This window comes from Vigna unguiculata, chromosome 10 (assembly GCF_004118075.2).
Source record: "Vigna unguiculata cultivar IT97K-499-35 chromosome 10, ASM411807v1, whole genome shotgun sequence".
NCBI classification, from domain to species: Eukaryota; Viridiplantae; Streptophyta; class Magnoliopsida; order Fabales; family Fabaceae; genus Vigna; species Vigna unguiculata.
Genome location: NC_040288.1, coordinates 20,720,660 through 20,743,327, shown reverse-complemented (window position 1 = coordinate 20,743,327; position 22,668 = coordinate 20,720,660). Strand labels below are relative to the sequence as shown.

Sequence of the window (22,668 nt, the reverse complement as noted above, 5' to 3'; positions counted from 1 at the left end):
CTTTACATAAGATTAGAGAGAGTATCAAGTATGTAAGAGGATCAGAGGCAAGAAAAAATACATTTAAAGAATGTGTTATTCAAGTGAGGAGTATTGATACCAAAGTAGGTTTGAGAATGGATGTTGCTACTAGATGGAATTCTACCTACCTTATGCTTGAGAGTGCAATTAGATATCGGCGTGCCTTTGCAAGCTTGACTATCCGTGATAGAAATTATATTCATTATCCATCAAATGATGAGTGGAAAAGGGCTGAAAAAATGTGAGTTTTTGAAGCCATTTTATGTAATGACTAATTTGATTTCAGGTTCTTCTTATCCAACTTCAAATCGTTACTTCATGCAAGTTTGGAAAATTGAATGTTTGTTGCGTGAAAATGCAAAAAGTGATGATCCGACGATTAAAGATATGTCATTGAGTATGATGAACAAGTTTAGTAAGTATTGGGATCACTATTGTGATATTCTTGCTATTGGGGCTATTCTTGATCCACGGATGAAGTTGGAAGCAATTCGATTTTGTTATTCAAAGATTGATCCTTCTACTTGTGAAGAAAAGATTAATGTTTTAAAGGATAATATGTATAAGTTGTTTGAAGAATATGTCAGTTTAAATCCAAATGAGTCAAAGAGTTCAAGTTCTCAAGTTTCTCCTCGACCACAACTTTCTTCTTTTACGAATGATGAGCAAGTGATGGATGCATTTGATGTGAGTTTTTAATTCTCAAATTTCTCCTTAAACACAATGTGCTTTATTTCTTAATTATGAATGACATATTAAATATTTTTCATATTGTCCTAGGAATATGTTGATTATTTGAGCCAACATGTTATTGACACTGGAAGGTCTTAATTGGATCTTTATTTAGATGTAGGGAATCTTAATCCAAAATTTTTTGATAAGTTGGATGTATTGAGCTATTGGAGGGATCGTCGAGATCGTTATCTAAACTTGTCTAAGATGGCTTGTGACGTGCTTAGCATTCCAATCACTATCGTTGCTAGTGAGTCTACTTTTAGTCTTGGTTCTCGTGTGCTAACCAAATATCGTTCTTCCATTCTTCCAGAGAATGTTGAGGCACTCATTTTAACACAAAATTGGTTGCATGATTTTAAACTAACAGGTAACATTATTATTAGTATTGTAAAATTAATTTAATTATTTAATACTTAATCTTTTAATATTATTAGTTAACATTATTTTTTTCTTGTTTTATTGTAGATGGGGATAAAGAAGATGCTTCAAGAGATGAAAATGTTGTGGATTTATCCATTGATAAGTGAAAAGAATGATTTGATGTTAGATAGTAATTTATGTTTTTATGATTTTGGTTTGTATTTGGAGTTTAACATAATTTGGAATTTTATTTGGATTGTATTGAAGTTTATTTAGATTTTAATCGAAATTATAATTTAGTTTTCTTGGGATTGAAGAAAAAAAATTGTGTGTTTTTTTTTAATTAAGTGAACTAGTGAGCCAACCCGTTTAACCCGCCAAACCGTGGTGGGTCGAATATGATTCTAATTTTGTTGACTCGCTAATAAGTGAGTCGGGTTGGATTGACCTACTAAGTGACCAACCCGTCACGAATCAAATTGGGTTGGGTTGGATGACCCATTTTCACAGCTCTAGTTTCAAGTAATTAGCTTCTCATACAGAAATTGTAACCGAACCATTTAAAACATTTGCAAATAAATTTCTTTAATTGGTTTAAAATTGGTTTAAAAAATTTGAAAGAGTTTAATGAACTGATTAATTTAAATTTATTTGCAAACTTCTAACAATATTTTATTTAACTTCAACATCTATTTACGGTTGGATTCATGCAGATTAATAAAAAATTGTATGCAGAGAATCTTAATCCAAAATTTACTCATCTGACACAGCTTCCAAACATGTCAGTCACAATATACGCCTAAAGTTATGACTCCCTCTGTCGTACGCTGCCAACTTCACACAAATCACGACACACCATTTAAATTTACAAAGCACTTTTGTTTTCGATTCCCTTTCTATAGTTTTATTATAATTCTTTACTAAATTTAAAAGTTAAAATTTATGAAAAATGCATTGCTAAACATTTTCAACCAGTAATTTATTATTCATAACATAACTAACTCAGGGTTGGTACAATTTAAGTACAATTTAGAATTGGTAATAATTTATCAAATATTATAGATTCATTTTTTTATCCATTCACATCACGTATAATCACACAAAGTATTAATTATTAAATATAACCATTAAAATCAATCTAGCTCATACTTATATTTCATCATAATAGACTTGACTCAACTTTCAAAGACCTTCCACTCCGTAGAATCAAGAACTATATTATACAAATTAGTAAGTTAAACTTTTAATTATAATCGGAAAGCAGTACTTATTTCCGGTACTTAAATTAAATAATTGAATGTAAGGTTCGTTCCGTTGTATTTACATTTTCCATATTTTAAAGCATAAGAATGAATTAGGCAAAACATAGAAGTGTTTCATAGTACTTATTATAAGAGGATACATGATACCAACTACTATCACTATGCCATTCATAACCACAGAGCTATCTATCGCCCACGAAACTCCTACCAGCTACACAGATCACAGAAGTAGCCAAAATTGAAAGATAATACAATCTAAGTGACAGCTGTATACACCCAACATTGAACCTCCTTCCATCTTTCCCATGCAGTAAGATTTGTTCAAATGGATCAGAAAAGATCAATTTCAATGATGTTTCTTCCATAAAGTTTGACCCTCAATGGAATCCTAGTTGTGAAAGAAACTTCTTAACGCTTGCCTGGCCCCATTTCATGTGATTTTGCAAGGGAGTGCCATCTTCAGATTCATAGTTCTGTGCATCATTAGTTTCTTGCTCCTTACTGAACTGAACAATTACAGTTTAAGCATATAAAAAGTAAGATTAAAGCGATAACAACACTAGCATGAACTATGTATTATAATATTGTGAATATAATCATAATCTTATGGCAATGCTAAAGAGTATGCTTGATTAGTCTTTCTAACCGGTTACATAATTCCAGAATGCTAGTGAATAAATTGGGTTATTATGGCTTTCTTTATTCAAGCATTCAAAAACTTGTAGTAAAATCTTTCAAAGGGCTGTTCCATTTTTTCCATATAGTTGAAGAGCATTCCATCAATGGTTAAGATTCATTTAATTAGCGATAGCTATTAAACAGGAAAAATTATTTTCTTCCTTTCTTTTTGGCCAAAAATGCATTTATTGTGTATATAAGAAACAAGGTGACGCCCAATGGTGAAGGACACAATGCACTTTATTGATAAAACGTAGATGATGATACAAACAGAACAGAACAGAACAATTTCGTTTACTATTTAATCACATGTCCACAAGGACTCCAAAACCCAAGCTCTAAACTACTTGTTCTTCAAAACGAGAATCATGCAATCCTCAGCCAAAGGTAGATGCGGACAAGTAAAGTAGGGGAAAGGTAAGAACGAGAGGAGAAAGGGAAGGTCACACTCATCAAGCGTTTACCTCGGGTGGATTCCGATCCTGATCAGTTTCAGAAGCTTCAACTGAAATGTCCTTGCTAGTCTTTTCTTGAACTTCTTCACCTTGGCTTGCCTCGTTACTTGGCTCAGTTGGTGGTATTGTTAAGCCAGGTACAAGAACAGGATCGCCTACAAATTCAAATAATAAGCTGCTTTCCACAACTGTCCCTTCCTCATCCTCCAGTGATGCAATACTTCCATTGTTTCCAAGATCAGCTGATTCTTCACTCGGTTCAATCTTTTCATTCCATTTACTGCTAGTATCCTTGAAGAATTCCTCATCGGGAATTATGTTTCTTGCAATAGCACGACGACGAATTTCCGTCAAGGAAGAACTACTATTATCAGTGACTGTTTCAGCAAGTGGTATCTCATAAAATTTGGAATCTTCAGCAGTCGTTACTTCAGATGCATTGGAATCCAGTTCGTTGTGAGGGTTATCCAAAATTTCAGCAGAAGCAGACACTTCAGAGTCATTCGGGGTTTCCTTATCTGGTTCAGCAAGCTGATCTGCCTCTGCTATTGTCTGAAGTTCTGCATACTCCCAATCTTCACAAACAGTTATTGTATTCACAGTTTCCCAAGTCTGGATGACTCTATCTGATCCTGGCTGCCAAATAATATCACCTTCTTTTCCTTTCAATATGAACTTGAACTGGATCAACTTTCCAGCAGGCATATCCTGATTACATAAAAGAAAGCATAAACAAAATTTCTTCATCTTCTCTATCAGAAAATACTTTCAAATTCTGATCAGATTTTACTCACCACCTCAGCAGTCCATATATGTCCTTCAGACCATGTCATCGGCAATGCTTCTAATGGGTCCCATGAACCAAGCGAAGGATCATCTCCAACTATAAGAAACTGTTCTCCGAACTCACAATTCTTTTGCAACCCAAATGCTACACGAACAAACTTCGATTCATCTGCACCACAAATTACAATGTTAGGATTTTGAATTCCACAGGATATAGTAGACAAATTTAAAAGGCCATTCAAACCCACTTGTTTGTTTATTGTTTTCAGCTTCAGGTTCTGCAGCTTCCAAGTCCACCTGCAAAATTTCATCCAGGTCAAGACAGTCTAATCAAATATGTTCTCAGTTTATTGAATGTGTGTCCAACAACCAGACAACATTTCTTAACTAATTTCCCCACATAAGTTTGGCAATAAAATTAGATGCAGTTCTTTCAACATTTTTAGCGTAGTTCTTTCAACATTTTTATGGAAACGTTTATTACTCTTCAAATCAGATAGGAAATAGAACTAAAACTACATCTTCTTAGTTTGGCTCATATGCTCTTTGAATTACACTCAATCATGGAAATACAGACAGTGAAGAGGCTTCACCAGTAACATCAGAGAAACAGAGAAAACTTCAAACCGGAACTAAGCAAGAAAGAATCTTACTTCATGCTTGGTATAAAGACAGTAAATCTTGAAAAACTAAATGAAATTAAAGCAAAAGATTGTGTAGGTGGCAAATGGTAAAGGAAAAAGCAAACAGAAACAGAATTGATGTTGAAGCCGTCAAACATTTCAATAGATAATCATTCCTAAAAAAGGGCTACAAAAAAGAAAGTGACAATGGAATCAGAACCAAGACGTATAGAAGTAAAACGAAATGGTCAGCAGCAAGTTTTGGATCTACACACACTCACTCACATAAAAGGAAGAATAAAAGTGTAAAAAAGAAACCAAAAGATGCGATAAAACTGCCCAAACTCGACCTTTTAGTTGGTAAACTACAGTACACGAATATTCAGGAAAAGAAAAAGAGGCAAGAAAAGAAAAAGAAGCATATCTTGGGGAACCCAATAGAATCTCCCCCACCCGAAAGCAACCATCTTCCAAAGAAACAAGAACCCATGAACTGGATTACTCAAAAAGAAAACCAAGGCTGCAAACTAAGCACAAAAGGATAAAGACCTGGTCTTTTGATGGCACTGCATGAACTGGAAAAACGCCCTTGATGGGAACAACTTTGAGGAGCCATAAGTTGCAACCCTTTTTGTCGTTCCAGGGACGCGGAGAGAAGAAGAATTCGGGTCTATCAGAAACACGAATGGAAACTCTGGGAGGCCAAGATCGTGAAGTGTCGACGATGGCCTTAGAACAAGAACTGGTGAGAGCCTTCATCGCTTGAAGAGTAGCGAAATTTGGTGTGCCACACAACACAACACAACGAGTTGCACGGTAAAAGAGACGAGTGTGATTATTCTTTGATCGCTTCTTGTTGAATAGAGGCTGAAAATCCAGAATCTATCTAATGCTGGCGGTGAGAGTGAGTTCGGGAGAAGTGGGGTGGGGTCCTTTTATAGTGGTGGGGTTAAGATCGAAGTTTAATTTATTTTTTATTTTGTTATTTTATTTTCTAGTGGTATTAAATCATGCATGCAAAAGAATAAAAGTGAAAATGGATCCACGTGTATAACTCATGTGGAAAGGAACCCTGGGGTCCTTCCTTTACTTTTTCTCTTACATTATTTTTACAGTTTATTTATTACTTATGATTAAAAACAAAACAGAAGAGTCATTTTTTTCTTCTTCTTTCAAAATATAAAAGATAAGTACGAGAACGAAAATAAAAAAAAAATTTAAATATACTTTAATTTTTAGTTTTGGATAAGATTGTTGTTGTTTTTTTTAATTTAAAATTAATTACTTTATTGGCTGTAATTTAAATAAATTTATTTTAGTCTCCATTTTTAATGGTCTTCTGCTTTGAAAGAAAAAAACAAAGATATATTCACACTTTTGGTTCATATGAATTTCGAAAATAAATATCGTAATTATGTAATTTTTGTACTTTTTAATCAGAATTTGCTAATTTATATTAATTTATAACCTTACGAAGGACTAAAAGTTACATGATTGTGACAAAAATGAGAATTTGGAAACCTAAAATGGTGCATGAGAGATTCAACGTCCGCAATTATAATATAGAGAATTAAAATGGAACCATTACAATTATTGGAGAACTAATAGCGCAAAGAGCCAAAAATGTAAACTCGTAATCATATATACATATACACGGTCATATAGTCAAAATCTTTAACGGTATCTAAAACATATGAAAACAATGAACTCTGAAAAAGACTCAAATACTCCGACTTAAATTCTTGACACGTGTGCAAATATTTGGGCTTTTGGTCATTTTATACACTCTCGGTTACAATATTACCCCTATCTATTATACTGACACGTGTATAAAAATTAGTCTTTTTAGTCATTTACTAGTATGAGACCCGTGCGTGCGCACGAGTTTCTTTTTGTTTTTGTATTATTATTGTTGTAAGCATTTTGTTTAAATGTTATATACATTATATTAATGAAAAATTAAATTAAATTATTGTTATTATTAGCATAATTTATATGAACATGTAAATATGTTTTAGATATTAAAATAATTACATTTAAGAATAAATCTGAAGATTGTAATTTTGTTGGCAAGGTATAGTAATAATAGATTCAAGTGTCTTTTCAATATGCTTGGGTCATTTTGTTAATAATTTAGATTAAAAAAATTAATATTGTTTTTGTTATTTTTGAATGAATTATTTATTTATATTACTATATTTTATTGTTATAAAAAGTAGCATGTAATGTAAATATGAATGAAGTGCAAATATATTGTGAAATGTAATTTTATTAAAAATTTAATATGAATTCAAGGTTAAAATTAAAAAAAATACAACATATTGTTATCAATGTAAACATCGACTCTGAGTTAATTATTTGATGTTTTTGAACATATTTCTTTTTTTGAATTATTAAATAAATGAAATGTAGGTATATTTTGAATTTTGGTCCCGTACAAAAGTATTATCCACATGAAATTGATTTTAAAATTTTTAAATCAAAACACTCGTAGATAAAACACACACACACACACACACACAAACACACACACATATATATATATATATATATATATATATATATATATATATTAAAATGAAATGTATATGTATATGTATGGGTCATTATTTAAGTAAGATGTATGCATATTATGTAATATGGTCCCGTACAAAATAAATACAACATTAAATTGATGTTAAAATTTTTAGATAAAAACACAATGTATATTATATTAAAATGCGTATGGACGGGTCGTTATTAGAGTAAAATGTAGGCATATTGTGTAATAGGGTCTCGTACAAAATAAATACAACATGAAATGGATGTTAAAATTTTTAAATAGAAACACATATATATTACATTAAAATGAAATGGATATGCACCGGTTGTTGTTAAAGTAAAATGTAGGTGTATTATGTAATTTGGTCCCCTATAAAATAAATATAACATGAAATTGATGTTAAAATTTTTAAATAGAAACACATATATATTACATTAAAATGAGATGGATATGCACCGGTCGTTGTTAAAGTAAAATGTAGGTGTATTATGTAATTTGGTCCCGTATAAAATAAATATAATATGAAATTGATGTTAAAATTTTTAAATAGAAACACATGTATGTTATATTAAGATGAAATGAAACACACGTATGTTATATTGTTATAATTCAAATTTTATAACAATAGTTCACAATACTGTAAAGCTCTAACATTCAATTCCATTCCAATATGAGAATTTGGTTTCCTAGTTTATTAGTGCAAAATTGACACTACAATCACTAATTATTCATGCGTATGTACATTTTTGTGTTAAATTAAAAATTTGACGTATAATTTATTAGTGATATGTATTAAAAAATCATTTATTTTTGTGTTAAAAAAGTTTGACAGAATAATTATGAACTTGTACATTTTTTTGGTTCAAGTAAATAATTTTCTTTTATTTTTGTATTAAAAAATTAATATTATTTTTTTTTCTAATTTTGGAAATTAGAATATACATTAACAATTAACAATAATAAAAATTAAATTAAATTAAACATAGATCAAACAAATAAACCACCTAAGATTCAAGTGAAAAGTTGATGCTAACAGTATACATGATAATGAAGTACATATATTCAAAATTAAAAATTACAAATAAATTTGTATTTAATATACATGATAATAATTTTGTATTTAATATTAATTATGGAGAAACGCAACAGTCATATCAACAATTGCAATCAATTGCAATCTTTGAAAAACAGTGATTTGGGAATGCGAAAAATGTAATGATGATTTCGTGTTGGAAATGTGCAGCAGTTCAAAGAAGTTTCTAGAGTATAAATATAAATAGATACTGTTTTGGGAAGTTGAAATATAATGATTTCGTTGAAAGAAAATCTTGAGAAGCGAAAATAAACTTATTGACTATAGGAATACGAAAAGATCTCCAACCAAATCTTATCATTCTTAAAAATTATGTTAATTTCATTCAATACTTATTTTTTCATTTAATTAATTTAATTAATGAAATCAGTTAACAATGAAAATACTAATAATGGTTTTTTCCAGAGGTAATAGTGATAATACTAATAATGGTTTTTCCAGAGCTGTCCAAACCTGAAAAACCAATTTTTTTTATCTGAATAAACGTTTATTCCGAGTAGTTCAAATTAATGGAGCAGTTCAATTATCTAGATCAGTGGTGCAATGATGATTATCTGGAGCAATACAAATAATAATTACAAAAATTTATACAAACGTTTATTTAGATTTCGTATTCATTATTTAGACGTTATGCAAATATATTTAAAATTTTTTCATTGGAAGTTGTGTAGGGTTTCTTGAACAATGATAAACTTAGATTTCCAATCCAGTGATAAATTAAAATTTTCATAGGAAGTTGTGCAGGTTTTCATTGAACGTAGGATTGATTGACAGAGTAAGTTATTGCATTAAATGGTCTTAAATAGTAATTTATGTTTCCCATACTATTAAAAGGTATTGAATAATAATTTCAGTTTCACATGCTATTAAATAGTCTTGAATAGTAATTTATGTTTCCCATGCTACTGATTTGAAGAGACCGAAACATCCAGAGGTTTCATTGAAGAAATTTTACCATCTAGTTGCATTAAATAGTAATTTATGTTTTCCATGCTATTAAATGGTCTTCAATAATAATTTATGTTTTCCATGCTACTGATTTGAAGAGACCGAAACATACAGAGGTTTCACCGAAGAAACTTTACCATCTAGTGTTAGAAACTTAACTAAGCAAGTCATTCATCTTTTAAAAAAATCAAAAGTATTCAGTTTCCAGAACTTGCTTTAGAACATCATCTGCATCGTAAGTATAATATTTATTGAACAATAACATCATCACATAAACCAACCAAATTATATATACACAAAATTCATATAAAAAAACTTCCATGAATAACGTACAAATCCAACAACAGATCTTAGTTTAACCTCGTAAACCCACATGTGAGGAACACCATTGGAACACCACCAGGAGGATGGGTTGGCTCACGAAACAAAAATAATTAAAATCAAACTCAAAAAATGGAAAAATAATAAAAATAAAACTTCATATTGATTTTTCATCCTTCTGCTTGAGAACTTCGTTTTGGATCTTCAAAAATCTTCGATCTTCTTTTTAATAGAAGAAGAAAACCTGAAAGAACAGAGGAAAAGAAGAAGCTTCAAAGAGAAGCTGAGAGTGTAAGAAAGAAAGAGTAGAGGAGAGAGAACGGAGAAAAGAAGTGTAGCAGAGTGGTAGGTGAGTGTGTGAGTGGTGCTGAAGCTTCTGGAGAAAAGTTGAGAACTTGAAAAACAAAACAAAAAATTATGAAAACGAAGTAGAAACACACAAAAAATACATTCAAACAACAACACATACATGAATACATATGGAAGATGAAGCAGAAACTAAAAAACACTCGAAAGTTATTACCTTTTCTTCACCTAATAATAGGTCTACAACACCTGAAAAACCAAAAAACGCTTACCAAAACGAAACTAAAACAACAAAAAACACCTTCAAACAACAACACGGGTAACAATGCATATGAAAAAAGAACAAAAAAAATCGAAAGTTATTACCTTTTGATAGCCAAAAATACGTTTCAAAACACCTTGAAAACCAAAAAAAAAATGTTTATAAAATGAAATCGAAACAACAACAAAAATACCTTCATACACATTTGTGTTGGGTTATGTTGGTAATAGTTAGAGAATCAAACACTTAACTTGGCAGTGGAAAGGAAGAAGAAGCTTCAAAGAGAAGTTGAGAGTGTGAGGAAGAAAGAGTAGAGGAAAGAGAACGGAGAAAAGCAGTGTGGCAGAGTGGTAGATGAGTGTGTGAATGGTGCTGAAGCTTCTGGAGAGAAGTTGAAAAGATTTACTTTTGGGTCGCGTGTTGAAGTCCAATAATTAAACCTTCAAGGACGAAAAAACCAAAGAAAATGACATGTGTCAAAAACTTAGAAATGGGTATTTAGGTAATATCCAGAAGAGAAAGTTACCAAAAAACCTAAAAATTGGACAGGTGTCACTTGTTTAAGTTAGGGTATTTGGGTCTTTTCCATAGGTCATTGTTTTCTTATATTTTAGACATCATTGGGTACATGCCTTTTAGAAGATTTTGAAATTCAAAACCCCTTCCATTCCCGCAAAGCTTTGTTCCTCTGTTTTCTCTCTCCCCAAACCTTCAATGGAGGATGATGATGAGAATGAAGGTGGTGTTGGGTTCAACTGGATATGTTGTTCTACATTTCAACTGGATATGTTGTTTTATTTATTTATTTTACTAAAAAACGAGTTTACTTTTGGGTTGTATGGTTTTTGCTCAAAGATTCATAGGTTGCTCCTTTTTCGATCAGTGTGTTTATGGCTTTATGTCTTCTTCCATTGATGGTTATAAGATGGTTAATGCGTCCCTTGATGTAGTGGCATGGATGTGATCCCAACAACGTTGTTACACCTTTCTCCCACAGAGAACAACCTCAAAATCCCCGACCCCTCATTGGCGACGGTGGGTGATATTCTATTTTCCATTTCTTTTTTTAGTTTTTTTTTTATTTTTCAAAAAAAAAAATTGGAGCAGTGGGGTAAGCATAGCTCATGAAAACAACATTGTTTTGCACTTTCTATACCAAAATGGGAGTGATAATCGAAATTAGGGTTTTCTGTATAGAAGGGAAAAAATTGTGGTTGAGGATACAAGGTGCAGTTCTTAAATGTAGATTGATGTGTGTGCAAATATGTAATTTTTTATTTCAATTTTCATTGCCTGCCAAATTAGACCACATTCGATATTAGGAGAATTTTTTCTTCTTCAATTTATTCTTTTAGTTTGTTACTTTGACTTTCACTTTTGTGATGTATTTATGTTAACCAATATTTGTAAGTTTAGGACTACAGTTAATGTAAGACTTTATGGTATTTGTCAAATATTAGGATATAATAGAATGATTTAGTAATATAATTTAAAATATATTATATTAATAATAAATGCAATTAGATTCCTAATATTAAAAAATATAATCATATCACTATTTCTATTATACAATTTAATTATAATATATTATACATGAAATAATAAAATATAAGTGAAATTGAGTATTTTTGTTTCTTGACATATAGTAAGGTGCATGCTTTTGGGAATTATGACTTTGGGAATAATGGGTGCGTGTGTGTAGCCCAAGCTCATGCAGCAATAACCAGTGACATTCTTGGCCACAAGGAACTGAGGTTGCTCATGCCAACATCAATAACACTTGCAAGACCAGGGCGTTTGCAGTGTCTCAGGGTTCAACTTGCATTTCTCGACTAAGAATTTGATGATCTTGGTTTGTAGTTATCTTTAGTCTTTTATGATGTAAATTGCTACTTTGCTACTCATAATTTTCTTAAAACTTTGCTAATTGAAATGACAATTTACACATTTATTTAGAAATAGTGTATATATGCAAAGTAAATTAATTTAGTATTTGATTATTTAACAAAAAGTTGTTTTGCTTACAGTGGTCATTCATCAATGCAACAAATGTCTCTACCTCATGTCATTTCCAACTGAAGTTCATTCACTGTTTTCTACAATCCATGGTATATATTTAATGTGCTCATACCCTCACCTGACATAATTTGTGTGTTTTTTGTTGTGTATAATTTACTTCAACTTTGCAGGGTTTTCCCATCAGAGTTTGTTATTCTGCTGGCTAAATACAAAATTTGTATTTGGGACTCAAGTTTTAGTTGGTGTGACATTTGGTATGATGTTTGATAAACACATGTAATTTTTCGAAAGCTTTGATTGTGATATAGCCAAATATCCCTGCTCAACTATACTTGAACTCCTTCAAGTTGTATTTTCGAATTCATCTTTTGTTTTGATTATTTCGAGTGCTTGAAGTTGTATTATTTAGTTTGCTAGATTAGTTGCGAAATGTATTTGCAATCTTTGTCGTTGATTTCTTTGTGTGACTGCATGAAACACAATGTTGTAAAATAGGTGTATTGAAGATGCTATAACATTTGAGGTTTAGACAATCCTTCAAGTCCATTGGGCTTTGAAGTTGGTATATATCCTTCATAAGCTTGATATTTCATTACATGGTTTGTCACATGTCATAGGTAGCACTTCTTGCTACATGTGTACACAGGGATTTGAAGGTTATATCGGCGATTAGGGCTGGTGCCAGAACTGATCCAACAAGAATTCGCATTGCAGATCTTAAAATATATTGATGATCCATTGTCACGAGTTGTGGTGTTCCTTTATGTCTCTTTGTTATACTTGGAGGATAAGGAACTCAGTATGAAGCAAGTAATTATTTAACAAACCAACTTGGTGATGACATATGCTTTAAAGTTTTGTGAGTATAATACTTTTCAATGATTAAATTTGTAGTTGTTAGATTTAGTTTAATGGAATTCAAAAAATGATTGACAATGAGTTCCAAAAACTTGCAGGGAGAAACTATAGTCTCGAATGTGCTCTTAAACAAACAATTGGAAACCGTAAGTGTATATGTTAATTGGACTGAAAATATTTTAGCTTTATGTAATTGCCTAAAATCTTAGGAACCCTTTATTATGAACAACCTCTGTTATATCACACTTAACTATGAAAATACGTTAACCCATATTCAAAACCATGTACAGGGCGATGGAAGAAGATTGCTTCTTGATTCTTACAAGTTTATTAAATGTTAACTTATCTTTCTATTTTCATATTTTCAGGTCTAAAGTGGTGCATGCAGGTTCAATCTTGGGGTTAGGATGTGATAGTTAGTTAGTTAATTACAAAAAAATTGTGATTATAGAATTAGTTAGAAATTATATTAGAAGGAAAGATATCACTTTTACAAATTCTAAATGTTTGTTGTTTGCCATGGCTTCTGCCCTTAGTTGTTATGCCATCTGCCATATATGTATACGACGGATTTTTTGTTCACTGCCTTAGTTGTTTTTGGTCGCTGTGACGAATTTTTGAAAAGCTACTTGCAGGCAGTACGAGGAGAATACTTGCAATCGCGGTGGCTATTGCAACTTCATGCATTTGAAGAGAATTAACAGGTAGAACTTTGATTTTTGTGTTTCTTTTCCTTGAAGATGGTGGTTGTTTGTTTGAAGAGAATTAGCAGGTAGAACTTTGATTTTTGTGTTTCTTTAGGTTCTTTTCTTTTCCTTGAAGATGGTGGTTGTTTGTTGGTTACATGTGTTTAGAGGAGCCTTCACAAATTTGGATGACACTTTATTCTGAAACTAAATTAATAGAAACACTAAGTATAAAAATCCAATTCAAAAACTAAAAGTCGCTTCATACAAACATGCTATAAAATCTAAAACTCTATTTTTATGATGTATGTTGTGTACTGGGATTTGAGACACCAATTATTTGGAAAGCACCATAGGAGGCACAACAGAAGCAGGAGTCCTTACAGGAATCAGAGCCATGAGGAGCGGTCCCATCGTAGTCATAGCAGAAAGCACGATGACAGGGACCACCATGAGAGTCGCAGCAGGAGACACAAGAGCACGAGTCCTGCACATAGGAGAGGAAGAAGTTGAAGTCCTGGTTGGAGGAGGCACCGTAGTCCAGTTAGAGATGGCAGTGAGGAGAGATGTACCAGAATTGAGCAGTGGAACAGTGAGAAGGAAGAGCAGGATCCTGGAAACAAAACTAAAGCTGAGGACATTGACAATGGTAACAGTGGGCACTCTCTAAAGGCAAGCAAATTTCATGGGCATCAGCTTCAAGAGGAGGAACAACAATCTCCAAATGAGGCTTATTGATCTGCTTATGTTGTTATGGTCTGTGTTCTGTCCCTTTTGTTTGCCTATTCATTTAGATCTAGGCAGGATATTTCTTTCTGAAATAGACCACCCATAGGATAAATACTGCTCACCACCCATTTTCCCTTGTGCAGGTGCACTTCTCTAATATATGGAATGTGTTCCCTTCTTCCTCTTTCCCTTTCTTTTACGTTTTGGATTTTCCATTATTTAGACTTGATATATAATTGCATAGGGATGTTTTGAAACTTACATAGGTTTAGGTTATTCGTAACATTTCAGTTTTCTGAACTATGTTTTCAACAATCCTTCTGCTTTGTTTGATCACCCTATATAGTGGTAGAATGTATTAGATATACTGATCGGCTGAGTCTTCTCTTATTTCTACTGTATGTATGAAGATTAGCAAAAAGCTTATGAATATGTTGTTTTTCCTGCTTTGTGTTATTCGCAAAAGTGTCTAATAATCATCTAGCCAAGAATTTCTTTTTAGGATCTGTGAGAAAAAATTGTTATACCGTCCTTCATTCCTTTTGATTTTATCAAAGGTGTTGTCATTTTTTCACACTTTCCTGTTTCACAAATTTAAAGATAGCCTTGCGGCTTTCTTAGCTAATATAGTCCTACAATCCTCTTTGATGATTTGAGTTTTGTAACTCTTTCCATGGTTATCATCTGTCACTAGAAAAAGGATGTCTGTTTTCTCAACGGGCAAATTATAAATATTCAACCGGTCTGGCTCCTGCATGCATGTTACACCGGTTCATTTGCATTTTTTGATCCACAGTATACATCATTTTACTGTCAGGTACACTAATCAACACACATGAAGACTAATGAACGACCGGTTTCAACTCTTTCATAGGGGTTTTTGTTTCAATTAGTTTTTTTGTTTTGTTTTGGTCCATGGAAAATTGAAAATTGAAACAATATGATGTTACGTTGTTATGAGTTTTTGCAGGTCCAGGTATCCCTGCATATAAAGAAACGAAGTTAATTCCAGATTACCATGGAATGTGTACAGGTTGATACTTCTTGGTAGACCTGTCAAATTGGCCCAGTTTTCATGATTTGGCCCTGGCCCATATGGGCTGGGGTTAGAAAAGCCCACATGGCCAAAAAGCCTCTTGTGGGAAAAGCCCACAGGGCCAAAAAGCCCACAAAAACCCTGTGGTATAGGGCCAACCCATGGGCCTTTTTTTAAAAAAAAATATTCATTATGAATACAAAAAAAATGGAAATAACTGAAAAAAAAAACACAACAAAACAACATATGCATCTTCCCTGTTTTGCATCCATATGTATCAGAATGAAGTAGGATTGTGACTTCAAATTCAATCAAGAATTTAAAACTGATAAGCAACTAGCAGTCATCACAAGTGATACATGTTAAGATGAAGGCACTAGATAGTTGAAATAGTACAATATATTGAAGAATTTTCCCATAATTTTTCCTTAGCTAGCACGAACCAGAAGCCCCCAAAATACAACCATCAGCATCAGCCTTTACCACCTTTGAGGTATCAACGTCTCTGCTACCAGTGCTGGAAGGGGAAATAAGTATATCATTGCTTATTGGTAAATTAATACAAAACAGATAAAACTTCAATAATTCTTACCAATCAAGAATATCGAGAATTTTTGGTTTCCCATCTGAGGCCACCTGTAATCCAGTTGCAGCCGGGTCTACACTAGAATCTGCAAACAAACAGCTGCAACCAATCAAGAATATATGAAAGCATAAAATAGTTTATCCACTGCTTCCAATTTAGCTTCACTGTTTTTTATACTTGTCCAGAAATTCAATTGTGATAATCTGAAAAACAGCAATTTTATGTCAACATTAGACACATTTCACATAGTATAAGTTTATCTCAAAGAATTAAACACCAAGGATTTAAAAAGTAAAAGCTAATTGATATTCAAAGAATTTTTCTTTTTAAGAAAATTAAATTCTGAGAGTGATTTCTCAACTTCAATCTGAATATGTTTAGGAAGATCCTCAACAGTTCCTTTACATTAATCTATTTTACAAATGAAATGTTTTACTTAAAGAATTAAACACCAAATATATTGAGATAATGGACTAAGCATATAAGAGAACCTGAAGAAGTGTCATTGTTGGTCACTTTCAAGATCTTCAAGAAGTTTAGACTCATCAATGATTCAACAACTTCATCTATCACATAACCAATTGATACAATCAAATCACTAGTCTAGAGTTAATTATTTAATGTAAAGTGACTTTAAAACTAACAACATATAGACTTACCACTAGGATTTTCAGAAAATCCATGTAACCAATTTTGAGTACAAATCAACATTTGCACATGATCAGGAAGAATGGAGCTTCTATATTTAGAGAGTACACGCCCACCTTTACTAAAAGCTGACTCTGATGCAACTGTAGTAATGGGAATACTAAGCACGTCTCGAGCCATTATAGACAATATGGGAATTTTTTTTTCACTAGTCTTCCAATATTTGAGCACATCAAAATCTTCATTGTCTTCATCATCATCTATTGTTGGTTCACCTAAATAAGCATCTATCTCGTTCTTGCCAACGATAGATTTTGATTCATTCTGATACATTTTAAAATCCTACAATGCATTACATATTAATTATCAAAATGAAACAAGAAAAAATGAAAACAATGAACACCAGGTATAAAATGCTTACAGAAATAATCCTCGATCTCTTCAACTTTCTCCCTTCAGTATTGGATTGAGACATTGAGATGGATTCAGTAGGTGATTGGGAGAGAGAAACACCAGGAATAGACAAGTTTTTTACATATTCTTTAAACAACCTCTTGAACTTCTCTAACACTTTCTTTGTTTTCTCTCCACAGGTCAAAGGATCCAATTTTTTATAACAATACGTTATAAAATCAACCTTTAGTCGTGGGTCAAGAATAGCTCCAAAAGCTAACCCAATACTATACTCCTTCCAATACTTTTGAAACTTGTCTTTCATATTCAAAGTCATTTCCCTTAAGGTGACATCTTCATTCAACAAATTCTTTTCAATGATAAGCTGAATTTTCCAAATTTGCATAAAATACAAGTTTGAAGTGGGATAAGATGAACCAGACATCATGTTTGCGATCTCATAAAATGGTTCTAAGAATTGACACATTTTCTCTCCCCTATTCCATTCCTCAGAAGATGGACAATTTTTATAATTCCTATCAACCACTTTGAGAATTTCAAAAGCTTTCTTGTATTTGATTGCACTTTCAAGCATCAAATAAGTCGAATTCCATCTTGTAGTTACATCTAATCTCAAACCAATGCTTATATTTATGCCAGCATCACTAACACATTCTTTGAATTTGAGAGTTCTTCCATCTGATGATTTAACATACTTAACACTCTCTCTAATACTATGAAGTGCTTTGTCAACCACCTTTAAACCATCTTGAACTATCAAATTAAGGGTGTGAGCACAACATCGTACATGGAAAAACTCACCGTTACATAATAAATTTCTATGAAAACAAAGATGGCTTTTCAAAATGTCTTGCAAGATATTATTTGCATAAGCATTGTCCAAGGTAATTGAGAAAATTTTCTTTTCAATACCCCATTGCTTTAGGCAATCAAACACAACACTTTCTAGTTCAACACCAGTGTGTGGTGGTTTCATTCGACAAAAATTAAGAATCTTACTTGTCAATTTCCAGTTTTCATCAACAAAGTGTGCAGTTAGGCAAATATAGCCCTCAGAAGTAACTGCAGTCCAAACATCAGAAGTTAAACAAATTCTATTAGGAATCCTAGACATTCTTTGCTTAACTTTATCCATCTCTTCCATGTATTCCTTTTCCACATCTAAAACAGTAGTGTTCCTACATTTCATGTCAACATTAGGATTAATGTATTTTATCCACTCTCTAATTCCTTCATATTCAACAAAATTATAAGGAAGACTATGTTTGATTATGGCTCTCGCAAGTAACTTACGATGAATCTTTTGATTGATTCTTCGTGTCCCAAACTTTCCTTCTTGATAAAGATTCATATCCATATCTATGTTTGGAATACTTCTACACACGTTGACATGCCGACTTAGATGCGAAGTCCCATAATTATTTTTAGTAATAGGATTTTTTCCAACTTTATAGTTATTGCCACAATACTTACAAGCAGCCTTTTCAATGCCATCCTTGTCTTTTCCTACTTTTGTGAAAAAATTCCAAACATTTGAGACTTCCTTTTTATTTGTGGTTGCACTTTCAGATGGACCAGGAGTTTCAGATGCAAGATCATCAACCAAAACTAAAGGGTTACTCTTAGGGTGGTCCATATTTAAAACTCTTCAACCCACTATCTAAAACTCAAATAAAAATGTAACAGGTAGGCAAGCATCTGAAAGAATAAAGAAATTATCATTATGTGATAATATATACATTATATGTGACTTTGATTCAAACAGTTATAAATAGCATAGAAACATTACATGAGAAAAAACATTCAGTCAGAGTTCACAGGTACTAACCTTCGTTTCTAGATGTGGTCAAGGCAGTAACTTCAAAATTTATTGAACAAGATGCCTAAAAAAGATCAATAACATTCATTAATGATTTAGTTGATCATCCAGACCGAATGGCATGTTGGACCAGTCAAATTCTAAGTGGTGCATATCTAGAGAAGACTATGTTGCAAATCAAATACACATTTTGCAAATCAAGATAAGATATCAACATAAGAAAAGAAAATATTCCAACTTTAAACATTCAAAAATTAAATTATAGATCAAATAAATTAAAATTGATCTAGTTTCAATCATCAATTGAAATTTCAGAGACTATATTCTATTTATATTTCTAAAAGAATGGTTTATAATGTATGTCTTTCAAACTACCAGCAAATAATATTCATCTTTTTTTAATATTATATTATATTATATATATATATATATATATATATATATATATATATATATATATATTTTGTAACTTCTAAATTTACCCATACTAAGCATAAATGTCATACTAGTTAATAAACTTATAGAAACAAATTTCTCATCAAAAACACATTAATGCAATTTAGTGACAGGAATGTCAAAATTTGATTTATAAGTATAAATTTAAAGATATTAAATTAAAAATAATATTTTTAATTATATGTAAACTTATAAAATAATACAAATTTGGGAAAGCTAAGACCTCATAAGTGAAAACTAACACCACTTATTTGGAGGATTTCATTCCCAAATTAGTAAAACCCACATGAATTTCACTAACAAGTGAGTGTGTTCAAAGTAGAAAATTAGAGAATATATTCCTAACACTTTTCATATTTAGAACAATTTATTGTAACCTAATTCAACTTTCTTCATTTCCTCTAAACAGGAATGAACAAAAATTGCAACAACATATATATATATATATATGTTTGTGTTTAACCAAGTTTAAGTGTCAGCAACATATGCTTATGTGTTTAACTAAGTGATTGAAGGTTCTAATCATAGTGAAACCACTTTAAATATAAAATAAATCATGTTCACATTATACCTAGAGTTGAACAGTGAGCTCAGCTGACACACCTACCAAAACCAGGGCAAAAGGCAACTTGAAATTTTATATAAGAGAATTACAGAGTCAAGAGATTTAAACAGAAAAAGGAAAAAAGAAGCTCAGAATCTCCTAAACTATAGTTTAACAACAAATTATAACAAAAATATGTGAATTGTGTTATATTACAGCTAGTTCTAGTAAGAATTGCAAGATAGCTTCCTTTGTAAGAAGTGCAGGAATTGCACCTCTCTCGGTCACAATGAGTGCACCAAATATATTGGCAAATTATAAAGCCTTTCTAAGATGTTTCTCATCCTGAAAACCAAACCAAAATGTATAAATTTCTATGCAAGAACAATGATGAAGTTCACAGTTACAAACATCATATAGCTAATTCTAAAGACATACCTTTATGATTTTTGAATGAATTAGGTCAGAATACAGTTGAGATTCAATTTAAATTAAAAACAATATAAGCTGGTGCATAGTAATTTTCTGAAGCATTGACCCGTGTTCATTATCACGTCTCTAGTGAAGCAAGTGCCGAATGGCAGCAACTACATCACCTTTGTGCTCTTGCAAAGTTCTTTCCGCAACCATTTTGTCCAACTGATTGAAACAATAATAAAAGTATGTCAATCCATTGGAATAAAAGTTTCTAGATAGATTGATGAACAATCTGATGAAGTTACCTCTAGCTCATGAGCAATTATATCAACATCCGCTGCATTTATCTTAACAGCAGCTAATTCTTTCTCCCTGTGATTGGATCAAATATATACTACAGTTAAGAGATTGATGTTATACAGATTATCAATGCAGGATTAGGCAAGAGGGAATGGAGAATTAAACATACAACTTTTTAGTTTTTTTTATCATTATTGAGCCTGAGTCTTTCAGGTATAAGAAAGTATACATATTCTTCCCATTAATCTGTTGCCCCATTCCTCCCATCTTTCCACAACAATCCCATTAATTGATTTTTCCGATCAAAGTATATATAAGTTCTCCAATCATTTTCAGAAGTTCTAAAAATTATTGAAACAAGATGGGATAGAATTTGACGAACCCGTATAGGCAAATAGGGGCAATAGGTTAAGGAGAACTTGAACTCTCTGGAAGCAACTCGAAGATGATGGAGAAAAGAAGAAAGAGGAATCTGCAACTCGAAGATGATGGAGGATAGTGAACCCCTTCGCACCACCGTCGTGAAAGAGAGAGGACGACCAAACTTCGCATCGTCGTGAGTGAAGTGAGTTCTGTGAGAGAGAAACAGAAGAGAAAATGTGAGTGAAGTGAGTTTTGTGGGAGAGAAACAAAAGAGAAAATGAATTAATTTAGTTTTAGGGCCGGCCCCACCGTAACCCTGTCCCAACCCACTTTATGTGGGATTCAAGGGGCTGGGGCTTTAAAAAAGCCCCCTGTTAATTGGGCTAAAAATATAAGGTTTATTTTTAAAGGGGGTTAGGGTCAGCCCGTGGGTGGAAGGCTTAAATGACACCTCTACTTCTTGGTATGGTCTTTGGAGGATGTTTTAATGGGTCTCTGAGCTGGCAACTAATCGTGTAGGAGTAGGATGAATGAAAAAACTTCTGTCATTTGCATGCCGAGGAAGATGCTTTTCTTTTCTTTTATGGAATATTAGTATCATATTTGTATTCTTTAGATGTCCAATTGGTTACCAACTTTTGAACTTGATTTCCCGTTTGTAAAATTTTTTCTTTTATGAGATAAAGCCTATCCTGATTTTATTTCGTTTTCTCTTTATTTTTAATTTTTTTTTTGTTTCGGGGAGAAAAAATGGATAGTATTTATAGAAGAAATAAATTTTAAGACTATGAAATGATAAATTATTATTTAGTAATCATTTGAAATAATTTTATTATTATATATAATTCGATTCTTTTCATTTAGGTTTACAAAATGTATTTTTTTTTGTAGAATTTCGCGTAATTACAATGACAGTTTTTTCTTTCTTGTGTTTTGTACTAACTTCTTTTGGAGAAATTGATGAGCAATCTTAATATTGAGTTTTGTGGAAAATATCAACAAGCCAAAATTTTATGAATAAAATTTTTATGCGTTGATTATTCTTGGAAAATAAAAGCAGGCTACAGTATTGGAAGGCAAGCTTTTGGATTCAGTTATGTATTGTGAGAATTTTGAAAAATAAAACTTTATGTAATTATGATAAGTTGTCTTGCTTGAATGTGTCCCAAAATTAATTTAAAATATAGTTAAAATTGTAAAAACATAAAATACATAATTACAAAATTATGAATACAAACCTTAATGTGTCACAATTTTTTTAAATATAATTAAAATTGTATAAACATAAAATACATAATTACAAAATTATGAATATAAAACTAATTTTTTTTAAATGTAATTAAAATTGTAAAAACATAAAATACATAATTACAAAATTATGAATAAAAAAACTAAAATTAT

The 22,668-nt window shown here is 31.7% G+C and overlaps 2 protein-coding genes across 4 annotated transcripts; both read right to left on the bottom strand.

The window, feature by feature from the left end:
* Positions 1-2,450: 2,450 nt before the first annotated feature.
* On the bottom strand, positions 2,451-5,841 carry LOC114167424. Of its 3 annotated transcripts, none has more exons than XM_028052511.1 (5): positions 5,470-5,841; positions 4,546-4,594; positions 4,306-4,466; positions 3,521-4,219; positions 2,451-2,884 (listed from the first exon to the last, which is right to left on the bottom strand). In XM_028052511.1, exons 1-5 carry the CDS (start codon positions 5,677-5,679, stop codon positions 2,756-2,758), a joined length of 1,248 nt encoding a protein of 415 aa, XP_027908312.1. In that variant the 5' UTR covers positions 5,680-5,841; the 3' UTR covers positions 2,451-2,755. The 3 variants fall into 3 exon arrangements, with proteins under 3 accessions (XP_027908312.1, XP_027908314.1, XP_027908313.1); XM_028052513.1 differs by lacking the exon at positions 5,470-5,841 and adding an exon at positions 4,891-5,437; XM_028052512.1 differs by having other exon boundaries at positions 2,682-2,879.
* Positions 5,842-14,291: 8,450 nt separating this feature from the next.
* On the bottom strand, positions 14,292-19,004 carry LOC114165379 (zinc finger BED domain-containing protein RICESLEEPER 2-like). The gene is made up of 8 exons (XM_028050022.1): positions 17,376-19,004; positions 16,966-17,296; positions 16,798-16,872; positions 16,313-16,391; positions 16,164-16,237; positions 15,738-15,887; positions 15,635-15,666; positions 14,292-14,621 (listed from the first exon to the last, which is right to left on the bottom strand). Exons 1-8 carry the CDS (start codon positions 19,002-19,004, stop codon positions 14,292-14,294), a joined length of 2,700 nt encoding a protein of 899 aa, XP_027905823.1.
* Positions 19,005-22,668: the final 3,664 nt, after the last annotated feature.

Coding starts and splice junctions, on each gene's coding strand:
- LOC114165379 (XM_028050022.1), bottom strand. CDS start 19,004: ATGGACCACCCTAAGAGTAACCCTTTAGTTTTGGTTGATGATCTTGCA. Junction 16,873..16,965: donor ATTTTCTGAAAATCCTAGTG/GTAAGTCTATAT, acceptor GTTATGTGATAG/ATGAAGTTGTTGAATCATTG. Junction 14,622..15,634: donor CTGCAAAAACTCATAACAAC/GTAACATCATAT, acceptor GCTTGCCTTTAG/AGAGTGCCCACTGTTACCAT.
- LOC114167424 (XM_028052511.1), bottom strand. CDS start 5,679: ATGAAGGCTCTCACCAGTTCTTGTTCTAAGGCCATCGTCGACACTTCA. Junction 4,595..5,469: donor CAGTGCCATCAAAAGACCAG/GTCTTTATCCTT, acceptor GAAATTTTGCAG/GTGGACTTGGAAGCTGCAGA. Junction 4,467..4,545: donor TGAAAACAATAAACAAACAA/GTGGGTTTGAAT, acceptor TTTGTGGTGCAG/ATGAATCGAAGTTTGTTCGT.